The sequence below is a fragment of the Quercus robur genome, chromosome 11 (genome assembly GCF_932294415.1).
Source record: "Quercus robur chromosome 11, dhQueRobu3.1, whole genome shotgun sequence".
In the NCBI taxonomy this organism is placed as follows: Eukaryota; Viridiplantae; Streptophyta; class Magnoliopsida; order Fagales; family Fagaceae; genus Quercus; species Quercus robur.
In genome coordinates, this window is record NC_065544.1 from 31,930,822 (window position 1) to 31,951,851 (window position 21,030).

The 21,030-nt window shown below is 34.0% G+C and overlaps 1 protein-coding gene across 1 annotated transcript; it reads right to left on the minus strand.

Annotated features, from left to right (window-relative positions):
• Positions 1-2,394: 2,394 nt before the first annotated feature.
• On the minus strand, positions 2,395-10,430 carry LOC126707562 (vacuolar-sorting receptor 3-like). The gene is made up of 12 exons (XM_050407282.1): positions 9,805-10,430; positions 7,800-8,492; positions 7,621-7,709; positions 7,391-7,460; positions 7,238-7,321; positions 7,052-7,128; positions 6,737-6,818; positions 4,973-5,055; positions 4,804-4,870; positions 3,921-4,049; positions 3,714-3,823; positions 2,395-2,831 (listed from the first exon to the last, which is right to left on the minus strand). The coding sequence occupies exons 1-12, from the start codon at positions 10,115-10,117 to the stop codon at positions 2,733-2,735; spliced, it is 1,896 nt and encodes a 631-aa protein (XP_050263239.1). The 5' UTR covers positions 10,118-10,430; the 3' UTR covers positions 2,395-2,732.
• Between the last annotated feature and the right edge of the window lie 10,600 nt (positions 10,431-21,030).

Here is a 21,030-nt window from a genome sequence, read left to right on the forward strand (position 1 = left end):
TATATGTAATCTGTAACGGCAGCGTTTTGGTTCCTGAGTCTAAAAGGTAGAAGGATTCAGTTCCAAAGAGCCCAACATAATGAATTTGTAGAGAGTGGGCTTAAAAATTAGGCTTCAATGGATATAACAGCGTGCGCAGTGGATTAAAAGACAGTAAAAAAGCAAAGAAAGACAAGCTCTATGCAAAGAAATCCTTTCTCAGCGAAGTTCAAGGAGAGGGGTTCTTAAATATAATTCTTTTAGACTTAAATACAATTTTAGTTCTTGTTGCTACAGTATTTTTTTTACAAGTTTTTCCGATCCCCTCTCCTGGGAGGGTTTCTTGCATTATATAGCTCCCTTTAGATGATCTTAGCCCTCTATTTGTTGATCATCCAGGCTACTACTTGAATGTTTGTCCCATCAGACATCTTCCCAAACCCCTTGTGAGTTGCAGCAGCCAAGACAGCATTGTTCAGGGGTCTTTTTAACATAAATGCAGTCAAGAGGTTTGGTGGGATGTATTAAATATGGTGGTAGCCACCATCCCTTCAGTCATGTCAGGGCTAACCCCTTCTTCGAAACTCTTTCTCTACAGTATGATTTCCTCTAGTAACGTGCCATTGACGTGACGTTACTGTCTGAGGGTGTGACCTCCTCGGCGCGATAATGGCTCCCTCGGCCATGGGTATGACACGTGACACTATTACTTTATTTAAATTCCTATAGCCCACATAATCCATGTCACAAAACAATCACAAAGCAAGTGATAATCCAGAAAATTCAAGCTCATTCACTAAGAACAATTTAAGGCAATTGTAGCCAATGGCCAAAGGTATCATCCCTTACTTATTGTGGCAAACAACATAATAAAAAACAACTGTATTCTCTTTTCTTCTTATTTATTTTCTTTTTTGTGTGTGTGAATAATTTGACTTTATTTCTTGAGAAAATTACCAAAAACTCACTTAATAAAATATAAAGGACACCTTTTTTTTATTTTTTCTTTTTTTGCCTTTGTGTATAATTTGACTTTATTTCTTGAAAAAATTACCAAAAGAAAAAAAAATCATTTAGTAAATTATTAAATACACCTTGATGCCCTCAAGACATTGTTGGCACCGAAATAATTGCATTAGTTAACCCTTAAGGCACAAAGTTCACACACATTCAACGATATTGTTATGTGATTTTCCATATTTTTTCAAAACGAAGTCATATTTTATGCCACCATCAAAATAACACGCCTAGTCACCTTGAATATTCATTTTATTTTATATTTTATAAACAACTTGAATATTTGTATTTGTTTTCTTTTTTGAGGGACGTGCTTGGCATTTAACCAAATATTTAATATTTACTTTAACACATGATCTTAAAATATTCATTAACAAGACCTATTCCAAAAAAAAAAAAATTCCATTGAAGGGTCAACTAATCTCAACGTCAAAAGACTAATTAACTGAACCAACTCAAACTACATAGAAACGACCACCGTGCATCACCATACAGCCACCCCACCAACCATAATCCATACTACTGATTTTCTGACCAAGTTTCCCATCAACCCCGTGTAGTCACTATCATCACCTCCACCATGACAACCAATTCACTATCAAACATATATTTATTATTGAAACGGTGATATTTGTTGCACATCCATGTATGCACACAAGTGTACAAATAATTGAAATGGTAAGTCAAAAATCCCATAAAAACCAATTCACTATCAAACAATATTTATTACTAAAAAGGTAATACTTGTTGCACACCAATGTGTGACACAGGCGTGCAAACAATTGAAATTGTGAGTTGAAAATACCATGAATTTTTTTTTTTTTTTTTTTTGAGAAACAAAATACCATGAAAATATATGGCTTGTTTCTAGTCTTCTTAAACCGAAATGTTGGAAATACAAATAAATGAAACTTAAAATTAATGAGCAAAAAAGCTCAACCACGAGGAAAGGCATAAATGAGCAACAGATTTACATTTAGAGTAGGTGAGGCAATCTTTTCACAAGGAACTAAGGTTACCACGTGCTACTATCATTTCCTCTAAACATATGCATCAGATTCAATATTTAGGAAGCTTCTGGTGTACAGGTACTTCATGTTCATAGCTTCAAATAGTTTTGGGCTGAATTAGTATTTGTTCAATTATCCAAATGAAATTAAGATTATGTGATCATTAATCATATTAAAACCCAAATCTGCATATACACTTATTTAGGCAAAATATTCTAAGCATCGAAGTCTCTCAATAAATTAGACATATGTGAGTATTTGACAAGCCAATGAACAATATAAAAGGTCACACCTAATACATATAAAAAAAGAGGTCACAGTTAATGAATCTCATACAATAGGGCAAAACTTAAGAGGAACTGCTTTATGGGTTATACAAAAATCTTAATTAACCTAAGAACAAAGAACTATATAATTAAGAGAATGGCGTCTCTTAAAGGTATAAATAAATTACAGAGTTGATATTTAAGTTAGGGGACAAGATTTTTCAGGATGGAAACGAGCTTCCTAGATGCTTTGCAATCTGTTCCCAACCCTTAAAATGTTCAGCATGTTACACTGCTAACAAACAACAATACAATTTCTACTCTGAATTTTTTTTTATTATCCAGCATATGTTACAAGAATATAAGATCCACTTTCAAAATTCGAGACTGGATAAAGATGGGTGTACCAATGCATCATCACCTGAAATCCTTAAAAAACTGAAGGGTGAAATTTCACTTTTTATGCTTGTTCATCATTGACATGGTTCGGTATTTCAGCTTGACTGTCTAGAGGCATATACTGTGCCATTATAGCTCTGATTTCAGAATCCATGTATTGCTGTAGAAACAACAATAAAAAATCAACAACTTGAATATGTTAACCCAATAGAAAATAAAGCTTAATACCTAACAATTAACTCCTTGAACCATTTTTAGAATTTATCGCTGTAGCATGAACCTAAAATCTAGTTTCTAAAAGGAGCCTCCTAATAGATCTTCTAAAACCATAAACAAATAGAAGTCGAAACCAGGTAAGTGTAAATTTTTATTTACGTCACCTTCTTAATAATAATAATAATCGAACAAACAATAGAAGTACCCCTTGTCCTATATAATTCCATAAACCCTCACAAATAACACACTTAAGGTAGGTCAACACCTCAGACCTCCTTTAAAGGGAGTAAAAATACCATTTGGCTACAAAGCCATTGGTTTTCAAGTAACCTTAAGAAAAATAATTTATGATAATTAAAAAATGGACATGTTGAAGTACAGTAAACAAAAGGTTTCTTTTTGGGATAAGTTTTGGCCCAATGGAACCCTGACTAGTAGTAGTCTGTTGAATATCATAAAATATTCAAACTAATAACTGAATAATAATCATGCATAAAGAATACAATGCTACTTTTGGGTTAAAATGTTGCGTATCAAAATTACAAAGCTTTAAAATGTTGCGTATTATAAATACATGAGAATTGCCAATGTGCTACAGCAGATTTGATAAGTTTTTTTAAGCATTAATATAATAACTACTTTTCTATGACTACTTCCAAATACACCCTAGTATAATACTACACATTTTACCAATCTCATCATTGCAGTTGATAGAAGCAGAAACTAATACTAGCTAAATTAATAGTAGCACCAGAGTAAGTAAAGGTTTCAGAATCAACATAAACATATGAAGTCAATATACATAAATATAATGCAACAAGCTTACCCGTAATCTATATTTGTACACAAGATATGCTCCACCACCAGCCATAGCCAAGCCTATCAATATGACCCAAACAGCAGCCCAAGCAGATTTTGTCTCATTGGCCCTCTTAGCTGCAGATGACAAAAAAGGTATTTATACAAGCACGATTGTGTGTAGCCAACTTCTAAGCATAAAGATATGATTCATAAAGGATGAAGCTAGACTCACTGATACAGGTATCATGTTCCATGATATACAAAAGATCCCCACTGCAAGTGCATTCGTAGCTTCCCCAGGTATTCTTGCAGCTACACTCAGGGCACTGACAGGCTTTCTTCTCTTTACATTCATCAATATCTGTATAAGGAAAAAGAATTTTGAAAAAGACAACTAAAAAAAAGGCTGTTTGACAACACTTGATATCAGTTTTCTCCATCCCAAACATTGTTCCAAAACAAACAAAATTAGTCAAATCCCCATGTTCCGGTACAATTAGCGCAACCAGCATATAGAAAAGGAGTGAAAATCTAGAAATACCCTTAATCTAAAAGAAAAGGAACTATCTTGATCACATCAATAGTCGGGCTACACCAGGATTTCAAATAAACAAGTGTAGGATTTAAACCCACTAAATGAGACATTCAAAATCACTGCTGGCAAGTTCCCCATCCTTGTTATTTTAAAATTGAAACCATCAAACAAAAAGGCATTGGTTACAAGTGTATGGCAATATGATTTGCAATTTAGAAGTTGATTGGTTCCAAGATTTAGTGCAGCTGTACCATAAATACGAGTCTCATATATTTTTAACTCATGTATGGCCATATTGATTCCCCCGCAACCCCCCCCCCCCCCCACCCACCCCCCAAATCATAAGAAAGAGATAAAAAATAAAAAATAAAAAATAAAAAAAGCATATAATAATTCACTCATATTACATCCCCTCAATGAAGAAAAAATTGGGACCTACAATTCTATTTATGGAACAAGCCTTGCATAACACACTGTTATGGATAATTAAGGCTCTTAGATATTGAATTTCCTTCTGATCATTAACTTAGTTTGTATCATGGGAGGAAATCTACATACAAAAAGTCAGAGCATCTCTTACCTTCACAGCTTTTGACACCATCACCTTTAAATCCCGTAGGACACTGACATTCAAGCTTCCCATTATCCTGTTCTCAAAAAAAAAAATGATGAGAATATTAACCACAAACAAGAGAGAGAGAGAAATAAAGAGAAGGGGGAGGCAAGAAAAGAAATTGGAGGTTACTTACTGAACAAGCAGAGAACGAGTGTCCATCTCGGGAATCATGCCAACAACCTCCATTATTTATCTTGCACCTCCCAGGTCCACTTGCTTGAAGCCAAAAAGAAAGATACTTTTAACAATGAAAACTCAGAATTCTAAGATGTTTGAAAATTTAAATATATTTCCAACATTTTCTTGATTAGAAACTAAAATATTAAAATAATTAATAATAGTAACATATACAAAACTAGTGTGTTTGGCATTGATTATTTTTGCAAACTTATTTTACTATTCAACTTATTTTTGGTATTATTCATGGATTCACCTGTACTATTTCAGCTGCCTCTACATAATGTGTGACACAAATATCATTCGCATCTACGGCTCCAGCCTGGATTATGAACTGTCGGAAACCATAGCTTGTCACTTGCCACAATTGAAGAACTACCTTTTTTAAAGTTTGTTATTTCAATACCTGAACCAAGCTTATGATCCCACAGATCCTACCAAATTGTGAGGTTTAGGACCTATGTGGATTATTTGTTAAATTTGGGCATGATCCTGTGATCCATATCACTATTTTAACAACCTTGGCTACACCAAAGAATTAAAATACCATTCACTAAGATTTAAAAAAAAAAAAACCTATCATTGTTGTGGCACTTTTTGTTCTCTAAAATTACCCTTTTGTTTAGGGAGTGTCAATGTTAAATACTTAAATACCCATTCTCAACTGCTGTATCTTAATTATCCCAAGGATTTGTCCACTGTCTTGCAGAGAAAACTGAAGCTATATGCAAATGTTTTCAAATATTATAGGAAACACTGGACAGCTTCTAATCTCCAACCAATGAATAAATACCTTTCTCTTTCCCTGATTCTTGTGTTCCCCTAGATGGTTACAGAACCATTTATTCATACAGTATGTTTTTTCATCTAGAGTGTACTACTGTGCCATCTTGTGATCACATAGTTCAGTGATTTGTCAGTTTGATTAACAATCCCAGTGGATAATGAAAGAGTAATGGTTGGGTGCAAACAACAATAAATGCCATAGTTTGCTAAATGAACAAGAAATGCTGGACTCCCAATTCAACTTCACTCATCCACCCCCCCCCCCCCCTCATCTCTATCTTTTTATTTTATTTTTCACCTCATTCTTAAAAAAAAAAAAAAAAAAAAAAAAAAAAAAAAAAACCACCTACCCCTACCCTTAACCCACTCCCCCCCCAACCCCCAAAAAAATATCTTGTACAGCCCCAATATTGTGTATGCTTCAAGATTCTATACCTTTCATGCTGTACATTTTGTGAAAAGTTATTTTTGGGAAGAAAAATATATTTAATAAGAACTGACTGTTACTTTATGGAACCCAAAGTAACAGCCAATTATTTACAGGAAAATAAGGAGATCATTCATTCAATGATATATTACACAATATAAAGGTTTATCACAAGAACAAAAAGTTCTAAAATGTAACAATCAACACTTACCACATGGTCATAAAAAAGTTCCATTAAACTTGCAAAAGCATCATACATTATCAAAAATGAGCCTAGGTATCTGTTTGGGAATTGCTTATTTGCATAATATTTATCAAAAGATGTAGTTTTACTTATCAAAAAAAAAAAGCATCATACGTTATTGTGTCCACACTCCACATGTTCGATAAATCAGAAGATTACCCCCTTCCCCCCCTCACCCCCACAATTTTCAGAAAGAGCATTCACTAGATTTCATTACCACCCTGGTTAAGTTTTATGAAAACAACTACAGCATTTGAATTTACCTTCACATTTGGTGTAACCATCTCCTTTGAACTGCACACCATCCACCAATGGGCACTCACATACCCTTCCACGAAATGTATCCTAAAGAAACTCAACACAAAAGTCAATTAGGAGACAAACTATAACCAAGAATACTAAATGAACTTAAAGGAGGGGAGGGGAAAGAGGACGAAAAACAGTACATAAATGAAACAGAATTGTTTATCTATCAAAAAAAAAAAAAAAAATTGAAACAGAATTGTTTGTGGGACATTTTTGTTTCTTAACAAGTAACATCATAGAAACCTGAGTAGCCAATACATTTTGATTCCTACCTTGCAGGCTGTGAGATTGGCTGCTTTGTCTAGCCAGCAACCACCATTATTATCCAGGCACTCATTTGTCTCCACATCTGCCACATTTTAACCCATTCTTGTACTCAAGTCCAATATAAAGAAGTCAAATCATCCAAGAGATCTACTTATTTTTAACTTAGCACCAAAAAACCAAGAAAGACATACCATCACTCAAACAAACAGCTGGTTCGGTAGTTTCCTCAAAACCAGAACAGATGGCCTTCAGAACTGCACTTTTCTCCAACTTACCTGCAAGAACATGTGTTAGAAAGGGAAACACCAGGTTGTTATCTAAGAAATAGAAGCACACAAGCAAACCTCGATACTGTCGGTTATTGACAACAAGGGTAGGCAATATGGTTACATCCCCTCTGGATCCTTTCCCAACCTACACAAGTATTATTGTTAAACAGACATAACTGAACCATGATCATCAATTTCAAAGGATTGCATAAAGTCACTGCAAATACCCTTAAGACAATTAAAATATTTCAATGAAATACTTTAAAAGCTGTTAAACAGAAAGTGAGTAGGTAAGAAAACAATACTTGAGCATCTTGCTCTTCTTTTAGAACAGGATTTTCGGAATCGGCATGAGGGTCCCCCATACAGTCATCAATCTTTTTAATATCAAGACCTGTGCAGCAATCACATCAACTTTTAAAAATCATTCATCATTAGGTACCAAGTGTTCTTTACATAACAGATGATATAATAATTCCTTTACCAAGCGATTTAATAACACCATCAGCACATTCCTTGTTGTATTTTTTATCTTTCATAGGACATCTAATTTGAAAATCAGTAACGTAGTCCCACCACAGCCAAGGCTTCTTGGTCTCATTTGCCACTCTAAAAACACATAGCTGCCTTAAGTTCTCTTGAACCACATCTTTGCCATCATAACCTGAGCTGAAGTCCTGTTCAGGATCAGGAGCACAATATCTTCCATGATTGATGCACTGGGACTTGCACTGTCTGCTTAATGTGAATGCCTGGGGACAGTACCAAGTAATATAATGGGGTGTGAATTGAGTGTAACCCCCTTTCTCAAGTATCTGTGCTGCACCCTTAAAATCCTTCACAAATTCCATCAACATGTCACATTTAACCCCACATTCATCATTACTGTTGGTCCACAATTCATATTCCACACGATCATCTGGATGTGGAACAGCTTCTCTCCAGTCAAGATTCACATTGACCATTTCCCCAGAAGCGACAGCTTTCTTTAATGTTTCACCAAAGCCTTTTTCAATGAATGCAGATGGTATTGTTATGTTCTCAATGTACTTTACAGAGGAACCATCTGCTTCAGGAGAGTCCATCGTTATCAATGCTTCATCAATATCATCTGCAACAAGAACTGCAGAAGCCCCAGCATTCTGGGCATTCCAGACCTTCAAAGCGAAGAAGCAATCTAGAAAATAACATAATACAGAGTAAGAATAGTTTTAAGAAGAGCATGTTCAAGGACAACCAAATTCACAGTACCAGAGTAAGAATAAATCTCAAGCATCAGGGTCAGAAAATATCAAATATGATTAGCAAATTTGTTCCTTTGCAAAGCAAAGTAATCCAAATTCTTAAAGGGTACCTCACCAATGAACCAGGACAAACCTAGCAAATTGTTCCTTTTAAAAGCATAGTAATCCAAATTCTCAAACGGTACCTCATTGATGAACCAGGACATGCCAACTAAACCTGAAACCTCAATATGAAAAGTTACCTAATTTCCGACAGTTTTTGATCAGCAAGTGTAATATTATATAAATTGAGAACTGTTTTATTACACTATAACCACTTCCAGAAAAACCTGAAATTCCAGTACTTAGTGGAGTGATTAACTATGGATTTAGTACTTATCTAAAGAAAAAAGGGGAGGCGGGTGGGCGGGCGGCGGGGGGGAGGGGGGGGGGGGATCTAGGCCTCAAGTCAGACTCAAAATGCAGCAAAGTGAGATTTGGAGTATAGGAAATAAAAAATTTATGGGCTGAATTTGTTCAAAATAGCGAAAAACAAGGATATATATCCAAATTAAACAAATGGACAACCTCTCAACCAATGAAACAAACTAATTGAACATAAAAAAATCGTAATAACAACTTATGAGAAGGGTACCACTAAAATCAGCGATAAATGGCTTTTAACTTTTTTTCTTTTTTTTTTTTTTTTTAGAAGGCATTTTCCAGGATGGTACCTCCTCAACAAACCAACTCAAACCATTTGAACTTGACTCACAATAGCGAGCAGTATGAATAAAGGATGTGTCCTGAATCAACAAAAAAGAGCTCCAAAAGAGAAAATTGATCCAAATGACCAGAAGGGCATCTCCCCAATCAACCCAGCTACCCCAAACAAACAAATTGAACCTCAAACCTCACAATAACAAGCAAATCAATCAAAACTACGGAAAGAATGGCTCTTGAATCAACCAATAAAATAAAATAACACAAATTGACCCAAATTACTGAAAGGTACATCCTCAATCAACCAAAAACGACCCAAATGAATCCACAACTCATTGTAACACGTAAATTCACCAAAACTATCAAAAGGGTATCTCTAAAATCAACCAAAAAGAGCTCAAAAACACAAATTAATCCAAATCACCAAAAAGGGTATCACCTAATCAACGAAAACAAACCAACCATATCTCAAACCTGACTGTAACAACCAAAATAACCGAAAACCACACCAAAAAAAAAAAAAAAAGGAGGTTGTACTTTTACCTCCACGATCGACCAAAACGAAGGTGGGTAAAGATCCTGACTTGGCTTGGAACGAAATCCCAAACCCATCAAAGCTTTTGCAACCCTTTTGGTTCTCTTTTGGGTACACCACAGTACCAGCCATGCTACCCCCATACTGAGGTATCCCAAAGTTGCCAATGGCACTGTCGTGCTTCCCTTTGATTTTGTCTGGAGATGTCACCATCAAGCTGTTCTTCTCCACCACAAATCTCCCCAGAGATGAAGAGGCTATCAGAGACAACACCAGAAACCCTAGCAGGACTCTCAGGGCTGATGATCTCCGAAGCTCCATGCTTTTTGAGGACTAGAAACGAAAACGAGAAATGGGTTTTACTGATCAGTTGGTTTAGAACAGAGAAGAAAGATTGTTTTATTTTTTTTGTTTTTTTTTTTCTGTTTTCAGAAAGTAAAAAAATAAAAAATAAAATGTTAGAGAGAGAGAGAGAGAGGGTGTTTTTGTTTTCGTTATTGCTATTTTTTGTTTTACCAAAATGAAATAGAAAAGGGTGCTTCCGTTGCAGTTACTTGTTGCTGTTTTTGTTGGATTGTGGGTGCACTTGTTTTAAGGAAGGAACTTGGAAAGGCAAGAAAGAAATGTCTATCTATCAAGCCTTTTTTTTTTTGTGGAGAAACAATCTATCAAGCCTTGGATGGTCACTAACCATCATTGCCTTTAATGTTTAATCCCCCACTTATAACCAGCCTTATCTCACACGATCCGTGCAAATTCCGAAGTTTTTATATTTTATTTTTAAGTTTATGTAAATTTTTTTTTTCTTTTCAATATGTGGTTTACATATATGTTCTATTATATTATGCATACATTTCCGAACTATAGATATAATTTAATAAATAACCAGAAGAAAATATATTTATAAAAAAATTAAATTACTCTAGACTTTAGAGAATAAGAAAACTAAATTATTACTAGTAAGAATTAAGAATTGAGGGAAAATTCAGAGCATGTGGAAAAATATTATGATGTGTTATATGTATTAGATTCCGAAATTGACCACAAAATATGTCGTTTTTCTTTTAGATATTTGAAGAGAATGATTCTAAAAAAAAAAATTAGGAGAGAATGGAATTCGGATATATATTCTAATTTTCAACACCTAATCAAATCTTAGTCAACACTTCCGGTTCAACGCTTAGTTTCTCTCTCTCTAGTCGGTTAGAAAAACATTGCTACATTGGGCATTGTTATTTTTGTACTTTTCTTCATCCTCTTCCCTTTCCTTTATTTATTGATAAAAAAGGTAATATTATTTAGGGTATGTTTGGAAAATTATAATATATACTATAATGTAATAATTATTTCTATAGTTTAATTATTCGGTAGTTTGGTTATATTTTTATTACAGAGAATAATCATTCCTTATGAATAGTCATTTTATATATATATATATATAAGATAGAATTTGTACTATAACCTAATCTAAGTGTATATGTGTGTGAAACTCTCTGTTGGAGACTTGAATCCGACCTTTGCCTCCCTCACACTCTACAAACATTTATACTTGTAAAGTGACCACTGCACCAAGAATGTGCGGTAGTTGAATATCTTTAAAATGATGAATAACTATTCATCTCTTAAGAGTTGTAATAACTATTCCTTAGAAAGTATATTAATTTCTAAGGAATATCTTGTAAAGTGACCACTGCACCAAGAATGTGCGGTAGTTGAATATCTTTAAAATGATGAATAACTATTCATCTCTTAAGAGTTGTAATAACTATTCCTTAGAAAGTATATTAATTTCTAAAATTAATATATATATCCAAATAAAGAAACTTTTTATATGCACGGAACAATTATGAAAATAAAAAATCATAAAAAAATAACTAATCTCTCTTTTAAATTTTAAAAAATATTATTTTTAAGAAAATATAATTATATGAGTAAGATATTTCTATTATTGTGTTATCATTAAACAAATAAATAGTAATAAATATTACATTACATCATTTTTTATTTCTTGTAATATTTATTCTTATTCCTATATAATTACTGTTATAATCTACTAAACGTTTCCTTAGATAATAAAGTGTCTTATATTTATCTATTGGTGTGATGACAAAGAGAAATTTACTTTTGAGGTGGGTTTTACGTGGTTCACACATGCAAGTTGACCTAGTTTAGTGTGCCAGTGTCTATTTGTTTATTTCCTTTTATAAATGAGTTTTTGGCCAAACGGGATTCACTGTTTCTTTCTCTTCTTCTATTCTCTAATTTTCATATTTTATAAGTACCAAAATAAAAAATGAAAAGAAAATATTAACTCTAATTTCTTTCCATTTTTAGTGAGATGAGTGACATGTGATATTTAAAAAATCAAATGGCCAACAAAAAAAAAAAATCATGTAAATAAAATTAAATCAAGTAAATGTCACATATCACAAATTGGTTAAAAATTGACAAGAATTGGAGGTTTTAAATGAAAGGCAATCTTTTGTCAAAAAATATAATGTAAGTTTTGATAAGCTAATATGCTTTTTCTTTAAAAAAAATTACGAAAAATATTTAATACGTAACATTGTAAAGAATTACATTAACAATGTTACATTAAGTGTGCATTTGAGAAGGGATTTTAAGCTGGCGATTTGCTTATTTTGTCCACTGTTTGTGGGTCCACGTGAGTTCCGCAAAAAAAAGCTTACTCCCAGCCTTAATTAGCTTATTTTTACCACTGACAGGTATTGTTTGCATATCCCAATTAGCTTATTTTTGGTTAAAAAGTCACTACTATGGCGGTGTTTGCGCTCCGCGTTTGCGTCCACGTTTTGGTGAGTTTACGTTTTCTCCATTTTTTTTTTTTTTTTTTTTTTTGGCCTGCAATTGTTGACTCTGGGGGGACAAAATTTACTGTTATGAACAGTAAATATACTGTTTATGCACTGTGTTGACACTGTTTATGCACTAAAAAATATTAAAAATGAGTCCCACGGTACTATTTACACATTTAAAAATTATTTTGCTACAGTGTTTTCAGTTTTCAGTTTCAGCAACAATAAGCTCAATCCAAACGGACCCTATGTACTGTTTGCGATTTCCACTCGGTGAGTTTTGCGCAATATGGGTCCCACTCTTTTTATTTTATGTTACTTTTTATTATGGTACTTTTAATAAAAAAAATACAACTAAATTTTTATTTAATTTTTAGCTTTTATCTACAATATTTTGATTACTTTTATCAAAAGACTAGATAAATTGTACCTAGGCAAATACCAAATATAACCTTTTTAATCAATACAAACTCATCAACTCTTGCAAATAAGTGCTTCTACAAAAATATCATATTCTTATTTGAAAAATTAATATTTATATTCTCTAAACTCCCGGTCCTAATATAGTTGTATCCCTAAAACTCATAGTGCATATGAAGCATTTTTCTAAAAGTGTCATATTCTTATCACAAAATACCAACATCTATCTTTTGTATATCTTTTTTTATATATCATGCAAAACGCTAGGGAGACCTTTTCTAAATTCATCATAAGATAGAGGAAGAAAGTATCAAAGATGCTAAACTATCTGTCAAAGGACCAAGTGAAGATGGTGATCAAGAACTTGGCTCATGTATACTACAATAACATGTCTGCAGTACCCATTGTAAATTTTTGAACAGTTATGTGAAAGTGGTATGGGAAGTAATGATGTCATTACTAGCAGAAGGATCAACAAGAGAGAAGTGAAGAGTCAAATACCCCGCAACACAAGATATATAGACGGAAATGAGTGGTGTTTATTTCACAATCACATTGCACATAAAATACACACGCACAATTTTGCATTGAACTCGTGACTTTGTGTGCAATAAAATGTGTGCACTAATTATTACTCAATAGGAATATTGCAATTGACACCCTATGATCATCACAAAGGTCCTTTGATAATTTAATTTGGTGATGTCATTGTTACCTAAAATCCTATTGTATGATGCTATGTATGATATTATGTGTGACATTATGTTAATGAAGTTGTTTTATTATCTAAAATAGTTGTAACATGAATATTTGGACATTATCATATAGTTCTTGAGATGTATAGTATGTGATTTAGTCACTGAAGATATAAATCACAAGTTCTTCATAAATTCAAAACCTTAATTCGTAATTGGTGATGAAATTGGGCATTTCATCTGTGAAGACTATAATGTGTCAACTAAGATGGTTTGACTTTATCATGGAAGTAAGATTAATTATTCTATTAACGATTGTCAACTGAATAATAAATTTCACGACTTTCATTTACATAAACTCTCAATACTGGGAGGATAGTGAATCCGATCATAAAAAGTAGGTTCCTTTGATATATCAGGAGTGAGATCTAATTCAACAATCAAAACCTCAATATATTGGGTAGCCACACATAGTGCTAAAGGAACACATATTCTCAAGATAAAATTTATAGTCTTTTTGTAGAAATATAAAATATTCCCTTAAGATAAGTTTAATGAGTTTGGTTATTTAGAGTGTTAGGCCCAATCACTTTAGTAAAGAGTTAATAAAGTTTATATTTTATGAAATTTTATTTCATAAATATATATAAATAACTTAAAGGATTAAATCAGGTACTCCAGGATCAAAAGGTAGTAATTTTCAAAGTGATAGTGATATATTATGACATTTTATTGCCACGAATATTTTCATAAAAGGGGTTAATTGTTTATATAATAAAGTCTTGGAATTTAATTTTATTACTAAAGCCTAAAGTGCAATTATATTTATATAGTGGTATTAAATATAATTAATGGTAACTTTGGGCTTATCAAAAGTTAACAGATAAGCCTGAAGTCCGTTAGAGTTAGAGTTTTATTTGTCCCTTTGGTTCCATCCCAAGCCCCACACTAAAACCCAATTGGACTGGCCCAAAAGACTAGCCCAATTAAATAATCAGTTGTTTATTTAATAAGAGTTATTAAATAAAGTAACTGCTTTTGACAGTTATAAACATACATACGATTAAAAAGAGAAAAGTACAGTTTTCTCAAAACACATTCTCTCTTGAACAAGTGCGTACATAACTGATTGAGAGACCACACATCTTGGACATATGTGGAATTGAGGTGAAGATTGAAGGTCTTCCCAAGTTCGATCTTTTTTTGTTTTAAATTTCACTGCATCAAAGTACGCCTTTCTATTCTTTGTTTCTAAAATTCTAGATATTCCATGTTATCTCACATGAATGAAGTAGATCCTTGTGTTGCTTCCGCTATGGATTTTGTATGAGATGCAAAACCAGTTTTTCCAACAATTGGTATCAGAACTAACTTCAATATCATGCTTGTATAACATGTGATTGGGTTTTAGAATTAAAGAAAACCGTTTTCTTGGTGTTTCAAAATTCTGCAATAATTTTTTCTGTATAATTTTGTTTTAGATTTATTGTTCAATAAACCGTGTGCATTGATTAATATATGGGATATATTGTTTTGTTTGATTCGAAGAGGCCACGTTTATATCTGTTTTCTTTTCAGTGCTGTGTGCTTTTGTTCAATGCTATGTTTATTGAGATTTAAATAAACTTTTTGTTTTATCATTATCAAATTAGCATTAGAATTGTAATAGTGCAATATAAATGCACTTTTCCACTTCTATGTTGGCGTTGGAATTTAAATGCCATGTTTTGCTTTGGAGAACTTGACAAGTAATGAAATATGTTTGTGTTTTCTTTTCTTGGATGATAACGTTGCTTATTTCCCTGCGTCCCCAAGATATGTTTTCAGATATGGATATACAATTACAACCCGTTTTTGCTCAATGGATACAAAACACCCATGCTTTAGCACCTGGTGCAACGGCCCCCGGTGTAACAACAAGCACCAGTTTGACTTGGGGGGGTGCTGATTTAGTGTCAGTGGGTGGAAAGGTTGCTTTGTTACCTATTCCATTAGGAACAGCGGATTTTTTAGTACATCACATTCATGCATTTACGATTCATGTGACGGTATTGATACTCCTGAAAGGTGTTCTATTTGCTCGTAGCTCGCGTAGCCACGTTTTAATGTTGCTCATATTGCTGTTTGTGTAAATTTTTTGTGAGATCTAAAGGAGCTTTCCTTTACACAAACTTAGGGTTTTCAAGGAGGAGATATTATTTACACCTTGATGATCAATTCAGTTGCTGCCATTGAAGTTTAAATAAACACAAGCAGGTGTGCTTGTATTTGGTGGTGAATCCAAGAAAGAAGGAGTATGTGGATTCGGAGTTTGCACATGGTCGTGTCGGTAAATTCTACTGGTGGGTAGCAATAAGAAGCCGAGCCTGGGGGCTTGTAAGTCTTATTGTATGAACTTCGATTCTTTCAAGATAGTGGATTCAGGTTTACCTTGAGGATAGCTAGGTTAAATCCTCCTCAGGTTTTTACCGGTTTGGTTTCCTGGGTGATCATATCTTTGTGTTATTTATCTTTCCGTTACTATGCATGATATGATTGTTTGATTGTGATAACCTAGATTTGAAATTTGGACTAAGTAACAACTTGGCTAATTACCTAGGTTAATCCAATTGTGTTTTTAAGGGGTCTAAAAACTATCAATTGGGATTCAAATTTGGCCACGAATATTTAATTTGATCTCTTTTGCCTCAAAAATATCAAAAATTTCAAAATACCTCTCTCTTGGGATTCAAATTCTGTCAAAACCATTTAATCCTATCTCTTTCGCCTCAAAAATATCAATGTTTTCAAAATGCCTCTCTGTTGAGATTTAAATTTGGCCACGACCGTTTACTTCTATCTCTTTTGCCATAAAAATATCAAAATTTTCAAAATACGTCTCTCGTGGGGATCAAATTTGGCCAAGACCATTTAATCCTATCTCTTTTGCCTCAAAAATATCAAAATTTTTATAATACCTCTCTCTTAGGGTTCAAATTCGGCCACGACCGTTTAATCCTATCACTTTCGCCTCAAAAATATCAAAATTTTCAAAGTACCTCTCTCTTGAGATTTTAATTTGGCCACGACCGTTTAATCCTATCTCTTTTGCCATAAAAATATCAAAATTTTCAAAATACGTCTCTTGTGGGGATCAAATTTGGTCATGGCCATTTAATCCAATTTCTTTTGCCTCAACAATATCAAAATTTTCATAATACCATTCTCTAGGGATTCAAATTCGCCCACGTCCATTTGATCCTATCTCTTTTGCCTCAAAAATTTCAAAATACATCTCTCTTGGGATTCAAATTCGGCCACAATCGTTTCATCCAATCTCTTTCACCTCAAAAATATCAATTTAAAAAAAAAACCTCTCTCCAAGATTCAGATTCGGGCCCGACCGTTTATCTCACCAAGATTTAGATTCGGCCACGACCGTTTTTTCCTAATAGCCTCTCTACGAGATTTAAATTCTACCATGACTGTTTATCTCACCTAGATTCAAATTGGGCCACAACTGTTTAATCCTAACAACCTCTCTCTGATATTCAGAATTGGCCACAACCGTTCATCACATTGGGAATCAAATTCGGCCACGACCATTTATCTCACTAAGGTTTAGATTCGGCCATGACCATTTAATCCCAACAACCTCTCTCCGTGATTCATATTCGGCCACTACTGTTTAATCCCATCTCCTTCGCCTAAAAAATATAAAAATTTTAAAAATAGCTCTCTCGTGGGATTCAAATTCTGCCCTAACTGTTTCATCCTATCTTTATTGCCTCAAAAATATCAATATTTTCAAATTACCTCTCTGTTGTGATTCAAATTCGGCCACGACCATTTTGTCCTATCATTTTATTCTCAAAAATATCAATTTAAAAAAAAAAAAAAAAAAAAAAAAAAAAAACTATCTCCAACTTTCAGATTCGGCCATGACCATTTATCTCACCAAGATTTAGATTCAGCCACGACTGATTATTCCTAACAGCCTCTCTCTAAGATTTAAATTCGGCCACGACCGTTTATCTCATCGAGATTTAGATTGGGCTACGACTGTTTAATCCTAACAATCTTTCTTCGAGATTCAGATTAGGCCACGACCGTTTATCTCATCGGGATTGAGATTCGGCCACGACCATTAATCTCACCTAGATTCAGATACGGCCACAACCATTTAATCCTAATAGCCTCTCTCCGAGATTTAGATTTGACCACAACTGTTTAATCCTATCTCTTTCACCTAAAAAATATCAATAATTTCAAAATACCTCTCTCGAGATTCAAATTTGGCCTCGACCTTTTAATCCTCTCTTTTGCCTCAAAAATATCAAAAATTTCAAAATATCTCTCGGTTAGGATTCAAATTCGGCCACGACCGTGTAATCTGATCTCTTTTTCCTTAAAAATTTCAAAAATTTCAAAAATTTCAAAATAACTCTCTTTTGGGATTCAAATTCAGCCATGGCCGTTTAATCCTATCTCTTTTGCCTAAAAAATATCAACAATTTCAAAATACCTCTCTTGGGATTCAAATTCAGCCCCGACTGTTTAATCCTATCTCTTTTGCCTAAAAAATATCTATGTTTTTAAAATGCCTCTCTGTTGAGATTTAAATTCGGCCATGACCATTTCATCCTATCTCTTTTGCCACAAAAATATCAAAATTTTCAAAATACATCTCTCGTGGGGTTCAAATTCGACCAAGACCATTTAATCCTATCTCTTTTGCCACAAAAATATCAAAATTTTTATAATACCTCTCTCTTGGGGTTCAAATTCCACCATGACCATTTAATCCTATCACTCTCGCTTCAAAAATATCAAAATTTTCAAAATACCTCTCTCTTGAGATTTAAATTTGGCCACGACTGTTTAATCCTATCTCTTTTGCCACAAAAATATCAAAATTTTCAAACTACGTCTCTCGTGGGGTTCAAATTTGGTCACGACCATTTAATCCTTTTCTTTTACCCTTATAATATCAAAATTTTCATAATACCTCTCTCTTGGGGTTCAAATTTGGCCACGACCGGGTTACTCTTTTGCCTCAAAAATATGAAAATTTTCAAAATACCTCTCTCTTGTTGTTAAGGAAATATTTTATGTAATTGGCTAATCCTTTGACAAAACACACTTTACTTATAATTGGGTAGATCTAGGATGTATTTAATACTACAAGGAACAATAGTTTAAGTCTTGTATTGAAGCCATGCAAATCTGTCCAAGAAACAAGTGAAGAAGTGTTGATTTTTTAAAGCTCGATAGCTGCTCGACACCTTTCGACAACTAGCTATCTATTAAGCTCTTCAGCTTCTTTTTATCGCAATCTCAATACCTCTCAATAGCTAGGTTGATCGATCGAGCAACTTTCTATCCCCTCGATAGCTCTCGATAGCTCACAACAGATAGGCTTGACACCTGCTTGACACCTCTCGATCGATCGAGAATTATGAAATTCAGATTTTCAGATCTAATTTTCGGCCCATGCTTATGTATTTGTGTAGAGTTTCTTTTCTCACAACCCTAGACATATATAAGGCTTATTTTAGAGGCCATCACATAAGAGAATACAAGGAGAACACATGCAAAAAGTGACCGATGCCTTATTCTCTCTGAAAGAAGCTACTGCGTCTTTGCGCCTTAGGGTTTTGTAACCAAGTGCTTCTTGATCTTCATTGTTGATGAAGTGAAGAACTTTGCAGCCAACATCTTCTTCAAGTTGGTGTGTTAGTCACGTATTAGGAGTCATGCATCTTTCGTTAGTTACATACTGGGATCCGTGCAAAAAGGGTGGCATTCATATATTGAAGAGTTCAGAGATTCTGAAGTGGTAGAAGGTTTCTGCTATAAGTTCATCTATGGGGATTGTAGAGTCTAGGGGCAAAGGTTTTGTACTAGATCTGAAACTTCTCTTTACTATAGTGGATTGCTTTTTGGGAAGGTTTCCCCCCAGGTTTTTTACTGTGAAATTAGTTTGTTTCATTGGTTTTCTTGGGTTATCTTATCTTATCTTATTTACTTTTCCGCTACATGATATTGATATAATATTGATGTTTGTTTGTTTAAATAATTTTTATTCACAATAAATCTAATTAACAACTTGAGTTTAAAACTTGTTAATTCTATCAACCAAGGTCTAAATTTCCCAACAAGTGGTATCAAAGTAGGTTCACTCTGATTGAATTAATTTCCTGAGTGTGATCCTTGACCACCATTGTCATGGATCGTGGACAATCTCTTTTGATTCCTCCTTTATTTGATGGCACTAATTATGCATACTGGAAAGTTCGTATGAAAGTTTTTTTGCAGGCTCTTGGTGAACAGGTATGGCAAGCTATTGAAGTTGGCTGGATTAAGCCAAAGGAAGTGTTGGTGGATTGGAATGATGCAACAATCATAGCGGCAAATTTCAACAGTAGGGCCTTGAATGCTTTGTTTTGTGGAGTGACCAATGAGGAACTCAAGAAAATATCATCCACGGTAGTTGCCAAGGAAGCATGGACCATTCTTGAGACCACCTATGAAGGTACGAAGGCAGTAAAGACTGTGAAGCTTCAACAACTCACTAGTAGTTTTGAAGAAATAAGGATGGAGGAGGATGAGACCTTTGCTGAGTTCTATGCCAAACTCAAGGATATTGTGAATTCTGCTTTCAACCTTGGAGAATGTATTGCAGAATCCAAAATTGTTAGAAAAATCCTTAGGTCCTTACTTGGAAAATTCTATGCCAATATCACTGCCATTGAAGAAGTGAAGGACATTGATCAAATTCCTTTGATTGAGCTTGTAGGGAACCTTCAAACCTATGAGATGGGATTAGGCTCGATGGGAAAAGGTGGAAAGAGTAAAACTTGGCTCTTAAGGGTATAGAGCTTGGTTGAGGACTTTGAAGATGAAGATGAAGATGAGGATAAAGATCTAACTTTCATAACTGATGAAATTATCAAGCTTCTTCAATTTAGGAAAAAGGATTAGGGCAAACCTCCAAGAAAATCTAAATCCTCAAGGAAGGGCAAGAATGAGAAACCCTTCATCTAATGCCATGAGTGCAAAGGTTTTGGTCATATGAGGATAGAGTGCCCAAACTACCTTATGAAGGAAAAGACCAAGAAGTTAAAGATAAAGTGTTGGTTGCTACTTGGAGTGATACTGAGAATGACTCTTCTGATGAGTATGTGGATGAATGTAGTCACGTTATGGCCTTTGCTACCTCTACCGATAAGGTGATTGTGGAGAGTGCTAGTGATAGTGAGGATTCTTCTGATGATGAAGTACCCAAGAAGATGACCCTTCAAGAAGCCTATGATAAGTTATG